The sequence below is a fragment of the Xenopus tropicalis genome, chromosome 8, assembly GCF_000004195.4.
Source record: "Xenopus tropicalis strain Nigerian chromosome 8, UCB_Xtro_10.0, whole genome shotgun sequence".
Taxonomy (NCBI): Eukaryota; Metazoa; Chordata; class Amphibia; order Anura; family Pipidae; genus Xenopus; species Xenopus tropicalis.
The window spans coordinates 23,410,303-23,435,925 of record NC_030684.2 but is presented as its reverse complement, the minus strand read 5'-3'; the positions used below and the strand labels follow the sequence as shown (position 1 = coordinate 23,435,925).

General features: G+C 41.0%; 1 protein-coding gene across 3 annotated transcripts; it reads left to right on the top strand.

The window, feature by feature from the left end:
- Nucleotides 1–1,480: 1,480 nt before the first annotated feature.
- ccnq (cyclin Q) lies at nucleotides 1,481–19,178 on the top strand. Of its 3 annotated transcripts, none has more exons than XM_012968449.3 (6): nucleotides 1,481–1,582; nucleotides 4,295–4,391; nucleotides 5,876–6,059; nucleotides 10,248–10,380; nucleotides 14,110–14,337; nucleotides 17,436–19,178. In XM_012968449.3, exons 2-6 carry the CDS (start codon nucleotides 4,313–4,315, stop codon nucleotides 17,523–17,525), a joined length of 714 nt encoding a protein of 237 aa, XP_012823903.1. In that variant the 5' UTR covers nucleotides 1,481–1,582; nucleotides 4,295–4,312; the 3' UTR covers nucleotides 17,526–19,178. The 3 variants fall into 3 exon arrangements, with proteins under 3 accessions (XP_012823903.1, XP_012823904.1, NP_001016916.1); XM_012968450.3 differs by having other exon boundaries at nucleotides 1,533–1,617; NM_001016916.3 differs by having other exon boundaries at nucleotides 1,572–1,762; nucleotides 17,436–19,176.
- Nucleotides 19,179–25,623: the final 6,445 nt, after the last annotated feature.

The following is a 25,623-nucleotide window of genomic DNA, read 5'->3' as shown; positions in this document are numbered from 1 at the left end:
TCAAATTAGGAAAGCTACGTAAATCTATTAGATTGACACAACAATTGGCCAATCTCCATGCCATGTCTCTGTTGACTCCTTTAGTCATGTGGCAACCCTACATAAAACCAGGGCTGTGGAGTCGGTAGATAAATTCTCCGACTCCGACTCCTCAGTTTCTGATACTTCCGACTCCGACTCCTCTGTTTTTAATATGCTAAAGTATTTTATACATTCATACAGTCAATGAAAAGCATGCTTCATGGTCACTCAATGTGTTCGTTTATGCACTGCGTGCATTGGGCTTTATTCTTATAGCAGAGAAGTAAGAAGTTATGACTGTTTGTGAATTGGGACATTTAAACTTTCTTTATTTTATTTTTTTTTATTCCCATTTAAATTTAGTAGGAGTCGGAGTCGGTTCATTTTTTGCCGACTCCGACTCCAGGTACCCAAAATTGCTTCCGACTCCGACTCCACAGCCCTGCATAAAACAGTGGACAGGAACTCAAAAATAACTAAAAGTCTATTTATAGGTAACCATGACTCTCCATAAAGAGAGGAAACCCCTGCCAGGACAAGTCTTTACGGCACCCTTTTGGGCCCCCAGAACCTTCTGCAGCGGAACTGACACTTCAGAGATAGGAAGAAATAAAGAGTAAGGCTGATGCCACACGTGGCGTTTTTACGCTGCGTTTTTTCTCAGCCTAGAAACGCCGCACAAGCCACACAGCCCCTGACTATGGCGTTTTTCAGCCTAGTACTGGTGACATATCAAATCCCGTTTCCATGGTGCTAACAGTGCAAAATAGTAAAAAACGCTGCGTATTTCCGCTAGGTCTGGCAGCTGCCTTTGTGTATACATAGGAATAGCTTGCTTTGCAAATACTGGCGTATTTCAGCCAACGCTTGAAAAATCCATGCTAATGCATTTTCTAGTGTATTTACGCATTGTGTGGTTTGCCTCGAGTCTTTTCAAGTTATTTCTATGGATGATGATATCGGGCGTTTTTCAGCCGCTGAGAGAATTAGAAAATACGCAGCGTAAAAACGCCTCGTGTGGCATCAGCCTAAAACATTACTTTTGCTCCAATTCACCCCTTGTCTTCATCTAAATTATACCTTGTTCTCCCTCAGTTGTGACACATCTGTGCCTTGAAAAATACTGACGTACCCCGTCACCGCAAAAACAAAATAAAAGCTAAAAAAACCCGTAATACTCTTCGTGAATTTTACCCATTGCTGAGTCCAAAGTTAGCCATTATGGAAAATTGTAGGGCCCTGTTTACAGAGTTTATTAGACCCTCAAAGCAGGGTCTGAGCAGAAATAAAATCACTTCTGAGAAAATATCGGGAAGGTGGCGGAAGCCTAGTTTATGTTTATTGTTTAACAAAAGTGGGACGTGGAAACAGAGAAAAGGCAGATTGAGAGCGCAGTCCGCCTTTTATTAGCCCTAGCAGCTTTCCATTGTGTAACACTCAATTGCGCCGTCTCTGTCAGTCAATCCCAAAGCGAGGCTGCGTGCGCGTCACTATAGTTACGGCTATTCGTGACATCACAATCTCGCGATAGGAGAAAGTGCGATTTTCTGCGAGACAGGAGGTAAGGGGCGAACACCTAATACCTTTGCGGGAGATGTGAGTATCTATAAGTATCTGGAGGCAGTGTTAGAAAAATGGCCGTGCTCCGAGGTCTCCTACACAATCACTAACAGCAACTGGGACAGCGTCCCCATCTGGACCGCCATTACAGGGGAAAGGATTGGATAAGCAGGAGGGTGAGGTATACACTTCACACACAGCCTATCCAGTCCCCATGCTTTACTAGTACAGGTATAGGACCCATTACCCAGAATGCTTGGGAGCAAGGGTATTCTGGATAAGGGGTCTTTCCGTAATTTGGGTCCCCATACCTTAAATCTACTAAAAAAATCAATAAAACATTAATTAAACCCAAAATGATTGTTTTGCATCCAATAAGGATTCTTTATATGTTAGTTGGGATCAGTTACAAGGCACTGTTTTATTATTACAGAGAAAAGGGAATCATTTAACCATTAAATAAACCCAATAGGGCTGTTCTGCCCCAATAAGGGGTAATTATATCTTAGTTGGGATCAAGTACAGGTACTGTTTTATTATTACAGAGAAAAAGGAAATCAGTTTTAAAATACTGAATTATTTGATTAAAATGGAGTCTATGGGAGATGGGCTTTCCGTAATTCAGAGCTTTCTGGATAACGGGTTTCCGGATAAGGGATCCCATACCTGTACTAAAAGTTTAGGGGAAAAGCATGCAGGCACCCTAGCTCCCGCTCTCATATCCAAAGTCTGCTGCTCCACTGTTCTAAATACCACATCAAAATCTGTTAAAAAAAGTCTTATTTTCAGCTGACGCTACTGTTCTATTCTAAATTTTGCAGACAGCCTGTTTAGTGTAATGAAGTGATATGGCTCAGGAGTAGGGTTGCCAACTTTTCTAAAAAAACAAAAATATTGGCCTTCCTATGTATTTTATCTTTCTGTTCTATTAATAACATTGACATTAGAGGAACAGTTAGCACCCAAAAATGAAATTGTCTTAAAGTAATTAAAATATAATTTATTTCTGCCCTGTACTGGTAAAACTGGTGTGTTTGCTACAGAAACTCTTCTATAGCTTAAACAAAGCTGCTGTATAGTCTTGGTGGCAGCCATTCACGCTGGAAGAAAGGAGAAAAGGCACAGGGTACATAGCAGATAACAGATAAGCACTATAGAACATACCCTACCAACTGTCCCGCTTTTAATAGTGCATGCCGCTGTCCCGGATAGTTCCATGAATGTCCCGCATTTCCGTAATAGATTATGGAAATGCAGGACATTCATGGAACTATCCGTGATTGCGAAATGCGCTGGCTGAAGCCGGGCGCTCCAGCTCCTTGCGCGGCTATTTTCCTTATGCAGCTCCTTCTCCGGCGGTGACAGGCCTTTTTATAAGGTTGCGCACTGTGCGTATTGATGTCACACGTACACACGGGGCGCAACCTTATAAAAGGGCCTGTTGCCATCGCATAAGGAGCAGGAGCCGCTGAAGAAGGGAGCGTGTATGGGGGCAATTGTGGGTACTGTGTATGGGGGGCACTGTGTATGGGGGGCACTGCGTATGGGGGGCACTGCCTATGGGGGGCACTTTCTATGGGGGCACTTTCTATGGGGCATTGTGTATGGGAGGTACTTTCTATGGGGTCAATTGGGGGCTCTGTCTATGGGGTCAATTGGAGGCACTGTCTATGGGGTCAGTTGGGGGTACTGTCTATGGGGTCAGTTGGGGGTACTGTCTATGGGGTCAGTTGGGGGTACTGTCTATGGGGGCACTTGCTATGTGGGCACTGTGTATGGGAGGTACTTTCTATGGGGTCAATTGGAGGCTCTGTCTATGGGGTCAATTGGAGGCACTGTCTATGGGGTCAGTTGGGGTACTGTCTATGGGGGCACTTGCTATGTGGGCACTGTGTATGGGGGTACTTTCTATTGGGCCATTGGGGGCACTGTGTATGGGGGGGGCAAAACTGGTACATAGTTATAACTATTACTACACTTATAACTGACTGTCTTCTCTCTATATTTGTATTTTTTTGTAGGAGTTGCTATATTGTTTTCCTTAGGTAGTACAGTATGAGGGTATAGCACATTTGCGTCTCATCCCACCATTTCAACTATATAAAAGGAGCATTTTTAGAAAAAAATGGGGTGTGTTAATTGGGGGGGCGTGGTCACAACTGTGGGCGTGGTCAAAAAATTTGCCATTTTTCAAATGTTGGGAGGTATGCTGTAGAATATAATGAGGTTTTATCTGTTATCTGCTAAGTTACCTGTGCCTTTCTCTTTGGATGGCTGCCCCTGTGGCTATCCAGCAGTTTTCCTTATATAAATTATAGTAGTCTTTCAGAGGCAAACACACCACTTGTACTAGTGCAGACAACAGTAATATTGTAATTACTTTTATAAACTTTCATTTTTTGGTGTTACTGTTCTTTAAGCAGCATTCTTCCCGGCCAGGTAGCAACCTTATTCTGAAGGGGGGCCACCTGTCATAGGAAAATTATTGACATTGGCAGCAACCTCCTGGTGCAGGTTGCATATTTTTTGTGATGAGCATTCAATTGTATCCATCTTACTGCTGTCCTCATTCCATTTCTGCAGAGATCACCATGCATTTTAAAAATTGTTATGGAACTAAAAGGCACCAGTAGTTTTTCCCCCAGTTTCCTGTTTTATGTGTCTGTCTGCTGTTAGAAATGTAGATTTTCCACTAGCCTTTTTTTTTCTTAAGGAAATCAGCAAGAACAGTATGGATACATGTAATGTTCCAGGTTCTAATAAAGATGTGAAAACCCACTTTAAAGTGTCCAGATTTATTATAGAAGCAGGTGAGTTTCTATGTATATGTCCCCTATATTGTCATTTTTAAAGCTATTATAAGTCTTGCTTGAGTAACTTCAGGTAACTCTGAATATCTTTATTTTGCTCATTATAATCCTCAGCTGAGAAATGCAGAAGGCAATGCTTTAACCTTGAAGTCATAAACAGCAATTTCAGAATGCACCTATTCTAAGGATAAAATCCACATTTTGGTCCCTTGGAAATGACCAAACTCTAGATCAGTGTGCTTCAACCAGTGACTCGTGAGCAACATGTTGCTTACCAACCTCTTGGATGTTGCTCCCACCGGCCTCAAAGCAGGTGCTTATTTTTTGCATTCCTGGTTTGGGTTTGTTTTGGTTGAATAAAAACAAAATGTTCTACCAAACATAGGCCTTCTGTAGGCTGATAGTCTACAAAGAGGTGACCAAACAGCCAATCACAGCCCATATTTGGCACCACCATGAACTTTTATGATGCTTGTGATGCTCTCAAAGTCTTTTTATATTTGACTGTGGCTCACGAGTAAGAAAGGTTGGGGACCCCTACTGTAGATAATATATATTATTTATATATATATATCTTCGTGGCAAGCTAGAAACATGCCTGATTGAAAATATTATGCAACATGCTGTGTGCAGAGTCAGTATGACTGACTAGCAAAAAGATAGAAGGGCACATGCCTAGTAATCATATACAAAATTGGGAAGAAAAAGTAACACCGTTTTATCTTGCTGACAAGCTTCACAGATTGTATATACCCCATTTTTTTTTAATTGTAGCCTTGTCTAGGGCCACTCTTGACACACTGTCATGTATCAAGTTCATCGATGGTCAGGCACTAAAATAAGGCCTTGGATATATCCTTTTTCTGGACCTAATGGGTCTAGGTTACCGTTTGGTAGGAATCAGGCTGGATAGACTCCCTGCTAGCTTTTTTTTTTTTTTTTTGTGTAACCAGCTCGTCTTTCCCTAGTCATGCAATCTGGCTGTGCCCAAGAGGTGCTTTTTTCCCCTTGTTTCCAATATTTTTTTATAAATGTTTGGTGTGTGCTGTGATTTTTTTGTTTTTTAAAATAATTCATCAGATCTACCGTGTTATTATTTTCTGTTATTTATATATTGCCATCACATTTACCCAGCACTTTACAGAGAATATGCATCATTGACATCAGTCCTTATCGCACATTCACACACACTAGTCAGTTTCATCCCTGAAGATACCAAAAGCCAGAATGGAACTAAAACCCCAGCTCTGCAAGGCAGAAGTCTTACTCGCTAAGGTTCCAATAAATGTTAGAAAACTTACACATCTTTTGCTTATTCAGCATCTGCAAAATTATGCTATGACTGGCAGTATAAAGTGGGTGGTGTTACAAAAAACAAGATGGAGACATATTAATGAACTGAAATAGCAGGGCATGGTATAAGGATACCTTAGTTTAAAGAGTGAGCATTATAATAATTTTTCTTCGTTGTTTTTTATCCGCAGGCGTAAAACTGGGAATGCACTCTGTCCCTATTGCAACTGCTTGTACTGTATACCATAAGTTCTTTAAAGAGACCAGCCTGGAGAAATATGACCCATATCTTGTGGCAATGTCAGCAATTTATCTTGCTGGAAAGGTAGAGGAACAGCATCTACGGACAAGAGACATTATTAATGTGTGCCACAGGTACTGCCTAGGATAGTTATGCTTTGGAATTTACGTTAATGCCTTAACTAATACAGTTTTAGTAGTGCAAATGGCAGGCTATTGGTAATAGCAGTTATATGCAATGAACTTCCAAATAGGCGCAGTAAAAGTATTAGTATACCCTTATTTTTGTCAAATGCTTATAGTATGCAATTCTTTTATATCATATACAGCTATGTTGCACAGGACCAGTGTGGTGAGCTTTTTCACCCTAGTATTTTCTCACTTCTTGATAGGGGGACAATATCATAAATTCCCCCCTACATCTACATGCAGACCTACATGTGTGGGGGGGTCGAGAATTTTTGTTCACCCACTTGAATTGAATGTGTTGGGTTGCCAAAATCCATGAAATCATGTGCTATTACCTTTAGGTACTATTACACTTAGAAGTTAGGCCAGCAGTGTAGAGAACAGCTGGACAGACAGGCTGCCCTAAACATGGTCATCTGTCTGCCCCATCTATCCTTGATCAGACATGCACAAGCAATTGTATAGAAAATAGCAGTTATATTTACACATAACTTTGAAACCATATTCATTTTTTTAATGTGTGTTTAAAAGTTTCTTAATATTCTGTTTTCCTGCTCTTATGCATGGCAGTAGGCACTAACGGGTTAACCCTCTCTACGTGCCAAAGGATAGGAAGGCATAAAAGACAAAACCCCACCCCTTTGCTTCCTCTTTTTTTCCATTCCGTCTCCGAAGAATGGAATCCCCCTTTTTTCTGATGGGGATCTCACCTCTCTGCCCCATTGAAGCTGCTAACAGGTAAGAATAGCAGAAATCCCTTATAGCCTGGGAGTTTATTGGAGATTCAGTTATATGCGGAAGTGTCGCCATTATGGGCAATAGAAGACTGCTTATGCACATGTGCAACTTATTCCAGTTAGCATGTGCTCACTGGGGTTTTTTTGATGTGAGGATTTAAATAGCTGGAAAATACTCTACGTTTGCCCTTGTGCTGCAGCAATTACTACTGCATGTTGCTGGGACAGTATGAGGTGACTTCTGGTGGAGGTATCTAACTTGTATGCATCCTTCTTTCGGTACCTGTTAATGGAAGTTATTTTTTAATGGCTACTGTCGTTGCTTGCAGGTTTGCATAATGATCTTTAAGAGCCACAGATCTTGCTCATTTTTCAGGGTGTAAGTCGCAGTCAGAAAGTGCTTGGAAGTTTTTTTTCACTTCAGTTGGTGTTTTAATTCAGCAGATCACCCAGGAGGCGTAGAGAGAGTCATCACCTCAAGGAAATGATTTGAATGAGTGCTCGATTTGTGACAAAAGGCAGGTGAACAATGAATCACCATGAAGGAGTCATACAGTGCTGCCGAAAGCTACTCTTTCTAGAATCAAGATGCCCTCAATTGGCCGAAGCACATCAAGCACTGATGATTTATCATCGCAGAGATGCTACAGAAGAGTGTAATTTCCACAGTACCCATGTCAACAAGGATTGGGGTTTTACTCCCATCTCTTTCCCACAAGGAGAGAATCAGGGGAATTTCATGCCATTCTGGATCTAAGGCTTCTCAACAAGTTTTTAAAAATAACATTTTTCAAGATGGAGGCTCTAAGTATCATATATGTTGGGCGATCCAAGCACAAGATTGGCTTGTGAAGATAGATCTTCAGAATGCCTTTCCCACGTACCGATTTTCGTTCCTCATCAGTAATTTCTCCAATTTGCTATCTTAGGAGGTCACTTTCTAATGTGCTAATAATAATCATTTGCGTACGTCACTGAAAGTTCTAACTAATCATGGATACTTAATAAATTATCAGAAATCGCAATTGATATTTAGGGGTTAAAGTCCTGGAGAAAGTTCTGCCTCAAGACAAAATAGAAGACATAATTTGTTTCACTTAAGAATTCCAATGGTTCAATTGCACAACTGCGAGATGTCCTTGACGAAGGAAGCAGTAAAGTGCACTGTGTTTCATCTACAGCATCTACAATTCCATTTTCTGCAACAATGGAGGGGAAATCTAGGTCAATTTAATCTTTGTGTCTCATCAAGTTTTTGAAAGTCTGAATTGGTGACTGTATTCGAGGAACCTTTTGTCAGGGCAAATCTTTAAGAGATCCTCAGTGGCAAATATTGGCAGCAGATGCCAGCAGTCAGGGCTGGGGTGCCCACCTTCAGGGGTGGTCAATCAAGAACACGTGGCCACAGGGGATGAAAAACTGGTAATCAAATTTCAGGGAACTTCAAGCAGTCTTTCAAGCGTTGGTAGGTTTCAAGTATCAACAGCAAGGGGCAGCAGTCATGGTACAGTCGGACAGTGTCACAACAGTGAGATACATCTTGAAAAAAAGCAGAACTCGCACTCCTGAATCTGTCCAAACAAATGCTAACTTGGGCTGAAGAACATCTCTCGGATTTGACAGCATCCTATATTCCAGGTCATCAGAATATTCTGGCCAATCAGTTGAGTCGGGGGAGTGTTCACCAGGGAAATGGGAATTGCATCATTGAGCATCTACTAGTAAGACGATGGGGTTTCCACAGGTAGACCTGATGGCAACATTCAACAACATAAAGGTGGGAATGTTCTAGGGATGCACTGAATCCACTATTTTCGGATTAGGCCAAACCCCAAATCCTTTGTAAAAGATTGGGCCGAATAACGAACCAAGTGTTGTGTGCTGCGCACGTGGTGAAAAATGTTCAACTTCCGACAAAGTCATGCGATTTTAAGGATTTGTATTAGATTCGGACGAATCTTAGCTGAATCCCGAACTGAATTCTGGATTCGGTGCATCCCTAAAATGTTTTGTGCAAGGTTCCCAGAAAAACAAGCTTTTGCATGGGATGCGTTCAGTCTGAAGTGGAAGTTTAAACTGGAATACATATTTCCTCCTATTCCACTCATTTCCAGGGTTCTGAACAAGATTGTCAGATTGGACTACAGCTATTGTAGTCCAATCTGGGTCTTTCTGAAACTTCTATATCTACATTGCTGGCTTCTAGGAAGTGGTCAACAAAGCAGGCCTACTTTAAAATATGGCAAACGTTTAAAGACTGGTGTGATTTGGTTGAGTGTGGCAACTCTTAAAGTGCAAGTATTGGTTTTGTCAGCCTTGACAGATGTCAAATAGGTACTGTTAAGAGGCTGAAACCTCAAGTAAGACCGGTAGTTCCATCCTGGGATCTGAACATAGTCTTGCAAGCTCTTACAGAACACCCATTTTAAACCTATTGAGTCAGCAAGTTTGGAATATCTGACACTCAAAACAGTATTTCTCATCACTATTATGTTAGTAAGGAGAGTAGGTGAAATTCAGGCATTGTTAAGGGGAGAGCCTTACCTTAACATCCAATCTATTAAAACAAAGTGGTTCTAAGATTGCCGGTGATATTTCTTCAAAAAGTTGTTTCCTCATTCCATGCCAGCAATGGAGTTAGTGTTGCAAGCATTTTTTCCTCAGCCATCCAATATGGAAGAGGCTCAGTGGCATACTTTGGACTTAGCAAGATGTGTTTCTGTCTACATCAACAGGACTGAAGGTTTCAAGAAATGTTAGAAACTGTACAGTACTGTAAAGTGTCTAAACGTTCTGTTGCAGAATGGATCAAGAGATGCATCGTTAAGACTTATTCTGTTAGCTCTATGCTAGTATATCCTATAAAGGCTTAAGCCTCTTCAAAACAATTGTGTAATACAGCAGCCTGTGCTTCAATTCCTACATTAGCATGCTTTTATAAGCTAGATGTGGTGGCGAGTAAAACAGCTTCTTTTGATCAGACGGCGCTGTATTCATTGTGTGTGTAAATTAAAGTCATGTAGTAACCCACCCATGTGTATCTGTAACTGCAGGCGTATACCCCGTTAGTGCCCACTACCATGCAGAAAGACAGGAAAAGGAAAAATTCTATTACTATAATTTTCTCTTTCTGGACTGAAGCATGCCCCCCCCCCCCGGTTCTTTACTTCCTCTTTGCTAAGAAGTCCGAGCAAAAAGGGGTGGGGTTTTGTCTTTTATGCCTTCTTGTCCTTTCAGTCAAGGAAAAGGGGGTGGGGGAACAGAAGAGGCACACCTTCAGTTTTTTGATGATATGAAAGCTGTAATGCTATTCTCTGCTTGTGCTATGGAGACGGTGTGTGTATTTGTGGTAAAGTAAGAGATTTGTACCAATATATGTTCATTTTACAATGCAAAGATATCAAAATCCTGGACACGAACCTCTTGAAGTAGACTCAAAATTTTGGGAGCTGAGGGACAGCATTGTGCACTGTGAATTACTCATGCTCAGGATGTTAAATTTTCGTGTGTCTTTCCAGCATCCGCACAAAGTAAGTACCTGTTTATCTTTCCCAATCCTGTTTTTGAGAAAGCTATTCTATTAAAGGAGACATATTGAGGAAAAAACAAGAATTTTCCAGTGCATTATACTGCTCCTAAATATAGAATAAATGTACTTAAAGGAGAATGCAAGTCAAAATTTAAAAAGCATAGTGCCCAATAGTCCTCCTATTGTTTCGTAAAAACGCCACACTTTTGGCTCACCTAATCAAATATTTACTCAGTCACACTTACTTCACATTTTCTAGAACAGGCAGCCATCTTTAAAAAGGTATTCTCCCTTCCTTTCCCTCCTTGCTTCATACTGCACATGTGTTTCATTCCCTCCCCCCCTCCCCTCTGGCAGATCCGCTTCTGATTGGCTGGTGGGCATGTGTAGCTCAGAACAGGAGACAGGATCAAGTTACACACGTGCATTGCTACACCTACAGGAAGGGGAGAGAGATTTCAGTGATCCTTTAAAGCAGTGCTGTCCAACTGGCGGCCCGCGGGCCACATGCGGCCCGCGACCCCCCTCTGTGTGGCCCCCCACCTGTCTGGCTGCTTTGATGGCTTACTCTTGTGTAAGCTTTAAATGGTATCAGTACTGAGATTAACTGCCCCCCTGCATGGTTCTCACCTCAGATTCAGGCTGTAATCAGGCTGTATTGTTTAAATATGTAATCCCCTGTGTTGTTCACACCTTTTAATCTCTGCATTGTTCACCCCCTGCAGTGTTCACACCTCAGGCTCAGGCTGTAATCAATCCCATTGTTCCCCTGTTCACACCTCAGGAGCAGTAGAAACCCACAAATAATCCCTGCACACTACAAAAAGAAAATATACTGAGGTGGTACTGCAATTAAAAAGTTTTTTAATATATAGTTATTGTGCAGACTGTAGGAGCAGTGCCAGCATTGTGTCACTGTATGCTGCCTGTGTGTGCCATACACACAGGCATCATAGGGCAAGGAGAGTATGGCACACACAGGCAGGGTAGGGAAGGCAGAGTATGGCACACACAGGCAGAGTATGGCACAAACCAACCAAGAATGGCAAACACAGTGAAAGTATAGCCCACGCAGGCAAGGTAGGGAAGGCAGAGTATGGCACACACAGGCAGGGTAGGGAAGGCAGAGTATGGCACACACAGGCAGGGTAGGGAAGGCAGAGTATGGCACACACAGGCCAAGTATGGCACAAACCAGCCAAGTATGGCACACAAGCAGGGTAGGCAGAGTATGGCACACACAGGCAGGGTAGGGAAGGCAGAGTATGGCACACACAGGCCAAGTATGGCACAAACCAGCCAAGTATGGCACACACAGGCAGGGTAGGGAAGGCAGAGTATGGCACACACAGGCAGGGTAGGGCAGGCAGAGTATGGCACACACAGGCCAAGTATGGCACAAACCAGCCAAGTATGGCACACAGGCAGGGTAGGGAAGGCAGAGTATGGCACACACAGGCAGGGTAGGGAAGGCAGAGTATGGCACACACAGGCAGGGTAGGGAAGGCAGAGTATGGCAGGTTTTTGCTGTACTACAACCATTAATATGGGTATGGTCATGTGATAACATGGGTGTGGTTTCAAGTGGGTGCGGTTTCAAAAAGGGGAGTGGTCAAAACTGGCTTCCATTATCGGCCCTCCACCACGTAGGTCGGAAAAATTCCGGCCCTCGGTACAACAGAAGTTGGACAGCACTGCTTTAAAGGACATGGAAACCCCACACACATGCTGTCAGCATACTCCTATACATGTTAAATAGAAGTATGCTGACTCCTATTTAACATGATTTTGAATGTGATTGCTTAATTCTGAACACAGCTACATCCCCAGTTAGAAGAGGGTGTGCATACTTATACAACCACATTATTTTAGTTTTTTTGGGTTTCTTCCCTCCACCTAAAAGATTTCAGTTTGTTTTTCAATTGAGTGGTACAGTTTATAGGTCACATTAAAGGTGGAAAAAATTCTGAAATGATTTATCTTTGTCTCATTTTTGTACAGCACAGGAACCTGACATAGACTTTTTATATCCACTGTATACAGTACACATGATGCCATTTGGGTGGGGGAGATGTGCCCAACTGATATACATTGTAGGCTTTACATGTCCTTTAAAGTTAATGATCATTTTTAGCCCAGAGTGAAACAAGCACCATATATTATTTATTCATCATTATTGCCTAAAAGATGAGAGGGAGCTAACTTGTGCTATATGTCTCCTTTAATTATTGCATTTCTGATTATTGACTTGTACTCATTTTTTTCTGGTTTCTGTATTTTCGTTATAGCACATAAAACTATTTTAGGTTCATGTAGTGGCATGTATGTATGTATGTATAACTTAATTTATAAAGCGCCACAAGGGTACGCAGTGCTGTACAGTCTTACAGAATACAAAATTACACACAGGGAGGACAAGTGATATAATAAATAAATACAATAAATACATATATGTATATGTATATATATAAGTGCCATGTGGTATGAGACACAGTAGAAAGGAGGTCCCTGCCTCGTAGAGCTTACAATCATTGATGTCCAAAGCTTTGAAAATGTTATAAAGTATCAGTTTTTTGCCCTTTTTATCCCTTACTACAGTAACCTGCCTGAAGGGTATGTGTTTTGTTTTGGGTTTCTTTTAAATTAAAATGTTTTGTTAAAAGCATTTCAAAGGCTTAACTTATCAATACCACTGCTGTAAACCCTTAGTCACCCACCCACCAAGCTGCACAGGCAAATTCTATGTGGTCTGATCACATCAATATTTCATGCTGCATTCGTGACTTACATTACTTATGTCGTCTCACCAACTGAAAGTGTGGGAGGTGTTCTTTTAAATCACTACTTTTATTTTCCCACAGAATTGAGTTAAGAACATTTTCCTAACTTCTGGTCCAACCGAGAAGCATCAAAGCGTGTGATCAATTAATGTAGCCTGATGAAAATGAGCCTTCCCTGCTTCTTAGACAGGCAGAAAGCACTTTAATTAAATACTATTTTTTATACTCTTTTAATATCAAGGATTTCTCAAGAAGAGCTATCATAAAATGAATTCTTTAAAGTGGTTTTATGAATTTTCCATGATCTTAAGTATAAACTTGCTTACACCTCAGAAGCCTTTAAAAATAGAAAATAAATGTAAATTGCAAAAGTGTTTAGATATTCACTTCGATTAAGTGACCTTGCCCCTACTTCACATCAATGGTTCTCTAGCAAACTGGTGCTGGAAGGGGCATATTTCTTTTAAAGCATACAATGCATTCTTCACTTTAGGAAACTTGGAGACAAGTTCATTGCTTGCAGGGTAGTGTTTCTGAATCAGAAAAAGAGAAGAGAAGCATGGATGCCAGGGAGAAGGCTCCTTATTCCATCCACCTCTCTGGGTGTCTTGTCCATTGAATCTATGAGAGAACAGTGCTTCATACTTACCACCTCCGACACAGTAAATTAGCAGCCTCTTCAGTTTTAGCCTTTCCTAATCATATGTCCATCTTTCCTCCTTGCTTGTGTCCCCCACATCCTTTCCCATATCAACATCTGTTGCAATATACCTTCCAGACCATTCCCTTCTGGTTTCATGCAACAGTGTTCTGAATTCATGGCCTCTTGTGTTCTAAGAATGCTGCCCAGGAACTATGGGTCCATTTTTTTAAGTGGCTGTTCTTAAATTTGTCATGCAGTGTTATATTCTGCCAGTGATTTTTGCTGACTAGTTTTGTTTTTATTTTAGTACTTGCTCCATTACCTTATTTCTTTAAACAACTGGATGAATCGACACAGTTGGGAACGGACTCCCATTGCTACAGCTGCCTGGGCTCTTCTCAGGGATAGTTATCATGGCGACCTGTGCCTCCGACATGAGCCACAGCATATTGCTGTTGCAGTGCTTTATTTTGCGTTGCAGTGCTATGGGATAGAGGTCCCAAGCAATAATAATGCTGAGACTTCGTGGTGGCAGGTAAGAATAAAAGAAATCTTAAAATGTGTTTTTGCTTGTTTTGTTCTGTGCAACACTGTTTTTTTTTTAAAAAAAAGATCATGATGCTGTTTCAGTTAATGAGCATGTAAATAACTGCTGCTGTTTGCAGCGAAAGAACTATAGTGGAATAAGCCAATCAACTTGCGTTATATTTGAGCAGATAATTTTCAGAGACTATAAGGCATTATAGAAGATTAAGTGCTTAGTGCTTCAGGGATCTGTGTTCTTAAAGGAGCAGTAGCTACAGAATTTTTAAACAAAGATTTTGCTTCAGAATTTTTTTCAATTACATTCCCACTACACTGTTTGTTTATTCAGGGGCAAATATATGTCAAAGTTTGTCAAATTGGGCACCATCCATGATATAGCAATCTCTCACTCCTCCCTGGACTTCCAATTCCTGCCAGAAGTATATATATGTGTGCGTTAGCTGGTAGGGAAGGGAATTCATTGTGCTCAAAAAATAAGGTATAAACCATGTGCTCCAAAAAGCCAGCATGCTGCATACACCAAAAACACCTTCTTACCTCTTTGAAAGTTGGTGACTGAGAGTAAAGTAACTGATACTTGGTGGTGATGTTACTTCAGGCCAGTGGCAAAACTTCAGGTAAGCAGTCACTTTCTACGAGTGGACAGTGGGAGGTGGAATATAGCGGAGGCTATTGGCTGCTCAGAAAAAAAAAAAAGTACCGCAAACAGTTCTCTCCTCCCTGAATCTGGGATCCAGCATGAAACAGAATATATACAGGTTCCATAACCTTTATATAATCTGTTTAATGCTGGATCCCAGATTCAGGGAGGTGAGAACTGTTATAGGCAGGCAATTTCAAAGAGGTGTTACTGGGTTCCTTCAGGTCTCCAGTATATTGAAGTTACTCCATGTTTGGTCCTATTGCACAAATAACCCCCCTCACCTCACCACATAATAAACTCCTGTCACCTTAACAGCCACAACTGTGGGGAGGAACTTGTATATTGGTAATCTAATTATCTACCTTGCAAGGGCCAAACAAGGAGTAGCTTCACTTTCCCTGTTTGGGCTCTGGCACACCCGGGCGACTAATCTCCCCGTGTGCCAGAGCCCCTTAGCTCAAGAAATAAAATTTTTGTGATTAAAACAACATGTGAAAAGTATGTCCAGGACAGATCCTACTAATCTCATGTTGAATAAGGAAGATCTTATTTTTATTTATTTTCCACTTTTAATTAAATCCTCCTTTTATGGCTGTATTTTTACCTGAATAAACTTTTATTGATGTACCATTTTGCGCTCTTACAAATGAAAGTAGATTTCCTTGAGTTCTTTGTTAGGTTATAATAACCCGACATTGGATGTCATTTAGATTTGGGAGAAAAAGATCAAATGCATTCACAATCAAGATTTCTTTTGTTGCTTTTATTCGGTCAACCTGTTATTGGTCTTGTCATCTGCAGTCTTGTTTTTTTGAGCTGCAGAAGAGTTTGAGAAGAAAAACAAGTTGGCTGTTTTTCAAATTTGCTGCTAGGTTATAAAGCTGTAAAATGTTACGTCTCTTGGATTTGTATTTAAAATACAATGGGGAGACTAAAGAATGGCATAGGCCTCTTCGTCAGAGACATGTCAACAGTGTTATGTTGCTTTTTTTGAGTACCCCGTGTCCTGGTGGCACATCTGTATTACATGTTATACTTTGTTATGCACAGACCAGTGTATCTAACCTTGGATCCCAGGACAGTGCACCAGCCTGAGAAGCTTTGCACCACTACTCCATTGTTACTATATTTCCGATAGGTTTCTTGTCTGACCCTGACTGGGGCCAGCACTGTGCCCCAGGGCTGCTCATGTAATTCATAGGAACGTTGGAGTCAGTACTTAAATCCCTCAGCTCCTCGGTTAAAGGGGTTGTTCACCTTTGAATTAACTTGTATGATGTAGAGAGTAATAATCTAAGACAATTTGCAATTGGTCTTCATTTTTTTGTAGTTTTTTTCATTATTTTTAATTGTTCAGCAGTTAAACAGTTATCTGGTTGCTGGGGGCAACTTCAGTGATTTTCCGAAATCGTCTGCGCAGCGTGTGCCATCCCACCGGCGACTTACATTTTCGCCGGTGGGATGGCAACTCGGGGAGATTAGTCGCCCGCGAACAGGGAGATTTGTCGCGGGCGACTAATCTCCCCATGTGCCAGAGCCCTAAAGGAGAAAAGACACAGGTTACTTATCAGATAACAGATAAAGCCCCATTATATGCTACAGAGTTTCTGTTATCAGCTTGAATGGCTGCCCCCGTTGCTACACAGCATCTTAATTTATATAAACTGTAGTAGTGTTTCTGTAGCAAACACACCAGTTTTACCAGTGCAGGGCAGAATTACATTATATTTTACTTACACAGGTATCGGACCCCTTATATGGAAATCCATTATCCAGAAAGTTCTAAATTACGGAAAAAACATCTCCTATAGACTCCATTTTAATAAAATTCACATTTTTAAAAATGATTTCTCCAGTAATAATAAAGCAGTATCTTGTACTTAATCCCAACTAAGATATAATTGATCCTTATTGGAGGCAAAACAATCCTGTTGGGTTTAATTACTGTTTAAATAATGTTTTTAGCAGACTTTAATTAGGAGATCTGAATTACGGAAGGACCCCTTATCGGGAAAACCCCAGGTCCAGAGCATTCTGGATAATAGGTCCCATACCTGTACTGGTCCTTTTATGCTGAAAGCACACGGGTCACATTGTCGCCCATGCTAAATCTCCACCAGCACAGGCCTCAAAACCACTGACAAATCTTTTATTTCAGAACAATCTGAATATGCTCCAGTAAAAGGTTTGCATTGTATAATTGCACAAGTGTTGCGTTTTCTATGATTACTTGGTTGAAATATTTTACCAACTAAAATTTAGATCAACTTCAATATAAAAGGTATTTCGCCCGTTTCGTTGCACTAGAGGAGATCACAGCAACGATATGTCCCATCACCCGTAAATATCTGTTTGACGTACATTTATTTTATAAGATATTTTATTTGATAATCTGCTGAACTGACCGCCTCTTCCTTTCTGTTCCTTTCCACTCTTTATTCTAGGTTTTCAGTGAAGATGTTACAGAATTAACGATCAACAACATTATATCTGATCTAATAAATATTTATACTATGGATACCGAAATAGCCTGAATGACCAGAAGAGACTTGGAAACTTGGTGTTTCTTTGGTAATCTCTCATTATTTGCAGTGACTTTTATTTTTGCCATTGCGTTTATGGAGATAAAAAGGACAAACTCTGCTTCAGTCCACATTGCAACCCACCCACACCCAATGCAACGGTGCTTTGCTTTCTTAAAAGGGGATGTAAAGTCAACGTGTATATGTATAGATTCTAGAAGGAACGCGATCATGGGAGAGGAAAGAAAGCTACAGAAACAATTGCCTGCATCTCAACACAGGTAAAGTTTTAACAGACCTATATTACAAAGTTTAATTTAGTGCTAAGTATCTATAAATGCACTTTTTATTAAAAAAATGACTTTACATCCCCTTTAAAGTTGGTTTTTATTAATTATAGTTTTTAATTATGTGTTTTGTTCTCCTCTTTGCAGCTTTCAAATGGGGGTCACTGACCCCCCACAGCCCAAAAACTTTTGGCTTTGTGAAACTACAGATTAATTGTTATTGCTATTTTGCTTTCCCTTATCCGGAAACCCGTTATCCAGAAAGTTCCAAATTACAGAAAGGCCCTCTTCCATAGACTCCATATAAGCAAATAATTCTAATTTTTAAAAATGTCTTTTTCCTTTTTCTCTGTAATAATAAAACAGTAACTTGTACTTGATTCCAACTAAGATATAATTAATTCTTATTAGAGCATAAAGAAGTATTTTCGGTTTATTTAATATTTAAATGATTTTTAGCAGATTTAAGTTATGGAGATCCAAACTACAGAAAGATCCCTTATCTGGAAAACCCCTGGTCCCGAGCATTCTGGATAACAGGTCCCATACCTGTACTTATTTTACGATTCAACTCTCCTCCTATTAAGATATCTTTCATTAAAATGTAATTTCATGTGTCTTTTATTCAAACCTCACCCTTGTTGCTAAGGTAATTTGGATCCTAGCAAACTAAGTGCTGAAACAGAGCTGCTGAACAAAAACTGAAATTATTTAAAAACTACAAATAATAAAAAATGAAGACCAATTGCAAATTGTCTCCGTATATTACTCTCTACATCATATTAAAAGTTAACTCAAAGTTGAACAACCCCTTTAACCGCATTAGACCACTAAAGGAGACGGAAAAGTTAAATCACTGGGGGATGTGCTAAATAGACACCTCCTAGTTATTATAATCACTTTCCTGATACTTACCTGCTTTTGTTAGCAGAAAGCTATGCTGGCCTGGTTACTTCTGAGAGAGCACTATGTGTAGTAGAGTAAAAAACAAACTTTTAGCAAAAAGCTGGAAAAAAATGCTATCCTGCTCTGAAGTCAGTGCACAGTAGAGTTGGAGGCTCTGTATATGGAGCAGAGTTTATTATTTCTCTGCATAAATATTCTCATATAACTTCATATTCATATTTAGCGCACAGTACAAAAGCCAGTGTCTCTGATAGCATCTGAAATGCTATATTGGGCACGAATCTGACAACATTTCATTAGAGCAATTGGATTCCTCGGTTTCCAAACGGTTACAGAGTGTTGTTAAAAAGAAAGCGGGTGCAACACAGTGGGAAACATGCCCCTCTACAACTTTTCTAAAACATTTTGCTGGGATTATATTTAAAATGAGTGTATATTTTTGATAAAACAATAAAATTCTTTGGTTTCAACATCGGATATGTTGTCTTTGTACAGCAGGGATCGGATCCCCAACCTTTTTTTTATTCGTGAGCCACACTCAGATGTAAAAAGTGTTGGCGAGCCACACAAGCATGAAAAAAAAGTTCCTTGGGAGTGCCAAGTAAGGGATGTTATTGGATATTTGGTAGTACCGTGTGGACTGCTCCTAGATTTAGGAGGCTCTGATTGGAATAAAACTTTGTCTCTATGCTTCCAAAACTTTCCTCCAAGACAGAAATTTTAAAATATTTATAATAAATAGATAAAAGACAACCCCTTCTCTGATTGCTAAATGAAAATGCTAGATTGGTTTATATGGGGTATATGTTTTTAAATATTTATTTAAAAGAAAAACCGTAAACTAGCTCTGTAAGTGGAGAAGAGGGTCAACAAAAACAATACGAGTACTACCCCACGCTCATTGCGCATTGGCAAACTGGCAGCAGACCCGGAGGAGATGTAAGGGGGAATAAGTATTGCTAGTGGGAGCCTAGGCCACTGGGTCTGGTTGCAGGTGGCCTAATTTGCACACAAAGGACAGAGGGTGCTAGTCTGGAGGGTCCCATGGCACCCGACTCGAGTATAAGCCGAGGGTGACTTTTTCAGCACATTTTGGGTGCTGAAAAACTAGGCTTATACTCGAGTATATACAGTACGTATTGGTGAACTCGTGACAACGTGCTATTTTAAATAATTATGTACCAAGCAGCTTAGAAAATGTGATCACAACTTCAATAAAAGATATTAGAATTTAATACTGTAGTGATTATTGTGCTTCATTAAATTAACAAAAAATTGGTGAACTACAACTCTCACCAAAAGTGAACAGTGCTTTCAAGGTGTTTATAATGAGAGAGGATGAAAGACAACCCCTTCTCTGTATTTAAATACTAGGATATTTTACTCCTTTATTGAATACATATTGGTGAACAACAACTCACAGTAAGGTGTTAACTGTGCTGTTAACCCTTTAAGTGCCACAGGACACAGAATCTACGTCCTGTGTATAAAAGTACCTAAGTGCCACAGGACGTAGATTCTACGTCCTGCTGCACTTCAGGGTTTGGGAGCGGAGGAGCGGCTTTTCAAGCTGCTCCTTTGCTCCCCGCTCGTTCCCCAGCCCCTAGACAACAGAGGGGGGAACGAGAGGCCCCTGGGGCGCGATCGCCCAGGGGCCCCATAGCAAAAGTCTGGCACGTGCATTCTACATGCCAGGCTTTCCCTGCAGTCCCTCTCCCCTTCCTCCACTCCCCCTCTGCTCCTCGCCCCCCCTTTCTGCACCGCCCACTCACCATCAGCTGCAGCTGCCTCTCCTGTGTCTGGCTGCAATCTTCAGGCTTCTGCCCAGGTAGGTGCCAAATACACACACTGATTACCAGCTTGAATAAGGAACTAAAATGTTCTGAAAGCTTGCTATGATTATCTTAGTTAGCCAATAAAGGTATCGCCTTTATACCACTTGTTATTTTTTATTTCAAAAGGGTTACCCTGTGACAATTTTCAGAAATGTCCTAAAAGCGGTTTTGTTTAGCATAGCTTTGTAGTTTCGTAGTTTGCAGTAGAAAGTTGTATTTACCCATTTTTGTTTTGTCAGAATGTGTACTTTTGGAAAATATATGGTTTTCTAGGGTATTCGTACTATTAGGGGGTCTCATGGCACATAATGTACATGCCGGTAGCTTATATTGCAGCATATACACTTTGTATGCACTAACTTCCTTTTGGGGTCTCTAAATGCCAGATACATCGGTAATCCTATGCACAATGGGCATCAAACTGTTCAGTGGACCCTCGACTTTCATATTTAGGGTGTGTTTTCCTAATGTTATGTGGGAGATAAGGAAGATTTGATGTGATTTTCAGGTATTTAATCAAAACCGTCAATTTTGGAAAAGCATTGCGACACTGTAGTTTGGAGTAGAAAGACATGGTGTAAGAAATAAGCCATCATGTGTAAGCCATCATAAAAATGATTTTTATATGTATTTAATAATCTAGGTTAAAGTGTAATGTCACTGACCAAGAGACAGATGAATAAGGCCTGTTTGGGCAGGGAGTTGCCAAAAACACTGATAACAACTAGAGTCTCATGGATCAAAAGGGTTGTTTAGTATAAACAATGGATTCTGGGGAAATAGCCAGAAGCATCAGGGTAACCAGGTTAAACAGTTTACCCTGGGGCAATGGAGATGTGATGTAACTATGATATCATCATAATGTGTAAACGAAGGCTGACTATATATTATGCAAAGAGCTGGTCATAAAATATGGTATGAGATCAAGCGATTATGGATCAAAAGCCTTCCTTTGCATATTGTGCGAGAAACATTTGTTACTAAAACAAGAAACTTGGATCCACTCGGGTTTCTGTTTTACCAGATGTTTTGTGGGGGTTGAGGCCTCTAAACAGTATAAAAAGTGAGACCAAAATGCAGTCTGGAGTTCTGTTTTGGGGAACAGGCCTCTGTGTACAGGGGTCTATCTCTAAACAGGAACTCTGCAGGCCGAGAGACTGAATCACTGTCCCAGGATTGGTAAATATTCTCCTGTCTATTTGTCTCTGATGGTTTTAGTATTTGGTATTGTATTTATGTATTAGGTTTGTAGTTGTAAATAATGTAAATATATTGTGTTTTGTTAACTAATCTTTTCATTGTAACAATCCATTGATTGTACCCTGACGCGCATTACGCCACTGCTTTCTCAGAGGGCAAACACTTGGTTACTTTCTCCTTCCCCCGCCCTTTTAAAGTTAGTTCCCCAGCTGTCATTCTAATTTCCTGCCATTACACCTCACTCATACACCTCCCCCTCCCCTCTGCTGCTCAGAGGCGTGTCTTGAGGCAGTACCGCCGGCCGTCAACACCCCCCTGGTAGTGTCACTAGTCGGCGCCACACCCCATTTACACCCCTCCCAGCCGCACTGTTCTGTGCACTCATGTTCGTACCTCCCACTTCAACTGCACATAAACATTACGGCTCTCCATGGCAGCACCTAGGGCTAACTAGCGTTGCCTCAGCAACGCAATATTTTCCAATTACTGGGGGTCCCAAGTGCAGGTTATTTATCCATCAAAGGCGCTTCCCCCCGATCTAGCCAACCCATTCTGGACTGTTCAATCTTTCGTTATATTAAAAAAATGAGGGGAAAAACCCTGTAAAGGGAAAAGGAACATAATTCATTCATGCCATTTGAATACACCGTGTTTAACTGAAAGATCCAAAAGGTTTCTCTTTTGAGAAGTTCTTGTTCCAAATTACCTCTCCTGATTCCTAGATTAACCTTTTCCAAAGCCCAAAATTTTAGTTTATTTGGATCAGAGTTGTGGTGCTTCAGAAAATGTAAGGCAACTGTTGTTAAAGTTTTTTCCAGTTTTCTCATCATTTTCTGCATTTCTGATGGTACTAATTTAAAAATAGGCAACTACTTTGAGGTCTCTGGGAGCAACATCAAGGGGGTGGTGAGCAACATGTTGCATACAAACCAATAGGTTGGGGATCACTGTTGTACATTTTTCATATATAGGGTTTTAAATGATTTGCCAGTTATTGCATTCTGCTGTTGTATTTTACAGTGTCCCAACTTTTTTGAAAACAAGGCTGTACTCTTTTTGGGGGGGTTCAATCCCTTAAAATGTAGTTTTTTTTAGTTAATATAAGCCAAGACTATAGCTAAAACAAATTGTTTTAAGGTTTTAAAGAAATCGGGATAATCCCGATACAAACATTTTTTTTTAGTTGAGGAAATAGACCAACTTAGCAACATAGTAAGCTAGGACGAAAGATGTGCCCATTAAGTTCAACCTTTTATGCCTGTATATAACCTGCCTAACTGCTAGTTGAACCAGAGGAAGGCAAAAAACCCCCCCAAAAAAACGCCATCTTAGGGCTCTGGCACACGGGGAGATTAGTCGCCCGCGACAAATCTCCCTGTTCGCGGGCGACTAATCTCCCTGAGTTGCCATCAGTTGCCATCCCACCGGCGACAATGTTAGTCGCTGGTGGGATGGCACACACGGCGGCGCGATTTCGGCAAATCGCCGCAAATGCCTCGCAAGGCAACTTCGTCGATTTGCCCAAATCGCCTGCGCAGCGTGTGCCATCCCACCGGTGACTTACATTGTCGCCGGTGGGATGGCAATTCGGGGAGATTAGTTGCCCTAAAGCCTCTCCAGTTTGCCTCAGAGGGCAGACTCCAAGGTGGCAATCAGACCAATCCCTTGATCAGCTTGTACTGTGAACTTGCTTACATAGCCTTGTATTCCCTCACTTGCTAAAAATCCATCTAACCCCTTCTTGAATTTAATGTATCAGCCAGCACGACTGATTCAGGGAGAGGATTCCACTTCACAGCTCTCACTATAATAATCCCTTTCCCAATATTTGGATGGAACTTTCTTTCTTTTAGTCAGATTGGGTGCCCTTGTGTCTGCTGGAAGCTACTACTGGGAAATAAACCATTAGAGAGATTATTATATGATCCCCTTACAGTGGATATAAAAAGTCTACACACCCCTGGTAAAATGTCAGGTTCCTGTGCTGTACAAAAATGAGACAAAGATAAATCATTTCAGAACTTTTTCCACCTTTAATGTGACCTATAAACTGTACCACTCAATTGAAAAACAAACTGAAATCTTTTAGGTGGAGGGAAGAAACCCAAAAAAAAACTAAAATAATGTGGTTGCATAAGTGTGCACCTCCTTAAACTGATACTTTGTTGAAGCACCTTTTGATTTTATTACAGCACTCAGTCTGTTTGGGTATGAGTCTATCAGCATGGCACATTTTGACTTTGCAAGATTTGCCCACTCTTTTTCTTCTCATGTTCAGCTTTCTAGCAGAAAGGTTTTGTGCCAACATTGACTGGTATTTGGAACTGTTCATAATTCTTAACTAAGGCCCCAGTTCCAGCTGAAGAAAAACAGCCCCAAAGCATGATGCTGCCACCGCCATGCTTCACTGTGGGTATGGTGTTCTTTTGGTGATGTGCAGTATTGTTTTTGCGCCAAACATATTTTTTGTAATTATGACCAGAAAGTTCAACCTTGGTTTCATCAGACCATAACACCTTTTCCCACAGGCTTTTGGGAGACTTCAGATGTTTTTTTGCAAAATGTAGCCTGGCTTGGATGTTTTTCTTAATAAGAAAAGGCTTTCATCTTGCCACTCTCCCCCATAGCCCAGACATATGAAGAATACGGGAACGGGCCCTCTCTAATTAAATTATATTCTGTTTGAGCACTGGAGACCAAAACTGCATGGTATATTTTTGATGGAGCCTTACCAGCGCTCTGCAAGGTGGAAGAATAACCCCCTCCTCCTGCAAAACCTGTGTCCCTTTGAATACAGCTCAAGACAATGTTTCCCTTGCAGCTGCTGCCTGGCATTGCTTGCTTAATATCTACTTTATCTACAAGGACTCCAAGGTCCTTCTCCATTATGGATTTGCCAAGTGCAGTCCCATTAAGGGTATAAGTGGCTGCAGATTTTTACATTCCAGGTATTGTCCAGGCATGACATTACATTTATCCACATTAAATCTCATCTTCCACTTAGCTGCCAAAGATCCTGCTGCAAGGATGCCACATCCTGGATAGAATTGATTTGGCTGTATAGTTTTATGTCATCTGCAAACAGTCATATAGTACTTTCAGTACTCTCTCATAAGTCATTAATGAACAAGTTAAACAAAAGTGGACCCAGTACAGAACCCTGAGGGACCCCCTCTGAGAACCTTACTCCAAGTAGAGAATGCAGAATTAACAACCACCCGCTGTACCTGATCATGTATACCAGGGGTCCTCAAACTTTTTAAATATGGGGCCAGTTCATGGTCCCTCAGACTGTTGGGGGGCCAGACTGTCATCCTCAAACTATGCAAACCCCTTCCCCCCCTGCGTCCTCAAACTACGGCCCACTCCCCACTGCATTCTCTGGCTACCCGCTCCCCACTGTGCCCTCCGGCTCCCCCACTTCCCGCTGTGTCCTCCCAGGGGGAGGGGGTGGGGCACAGTTTGAGGATCCCTGATGTATCCAGTTCCCTATCCATGGGCAAACAACTTCACTAAGAAATTAGTTTCGAAAGCAGTTGTTTGTGGTGCACGATATCAAGTGCTTTGGCAACATCCAAATAGATTACTTCTACTGCACCCCCACTACCCTGCTTCTTACTAACCTCATAATAAAAAGCAAGTTTGTCTGACATGACCTGTTTGGCCTAAACCTATGATATTCAGGCATTTTGGATAAGTCATACCAGCTATACACCAGCGATCCTTTCTTCATCCAAATTTTAGCTTGAGTTATTTGCTTTTTTTATGATATATAAAGATCCAAGCAACAAAGCCTGGAATGCTAACTTAATTGATGCTAAAATACAAAATTACCCACAAATATTTTTGAGAGGCCATCTAATATATGATTGAGAGGAAAGG

Coding starts and splice junctions, on each gene's coding strand:
- ccnq (XM_012968449.3), top strand. CDS start 4,313: ATGGATACATGTAATGTTCCAGGTTCTAATAAAGATGTGAAAACCCAC. Junction 4,392..5,875: donor CAGATTTATTATAGAAGCAG/GTGAGTTTCTAT, acceptor TTTTATCCGCAG/GCGTAAAACTGGGAATGCAC. Junction 10,381..14,109: donor CTTTCCAGCATCCGCACAAA/GTAAGTACCTGT, acceptor TTTTTATTTTAG/TACTTGCTCCATTACCTTAT.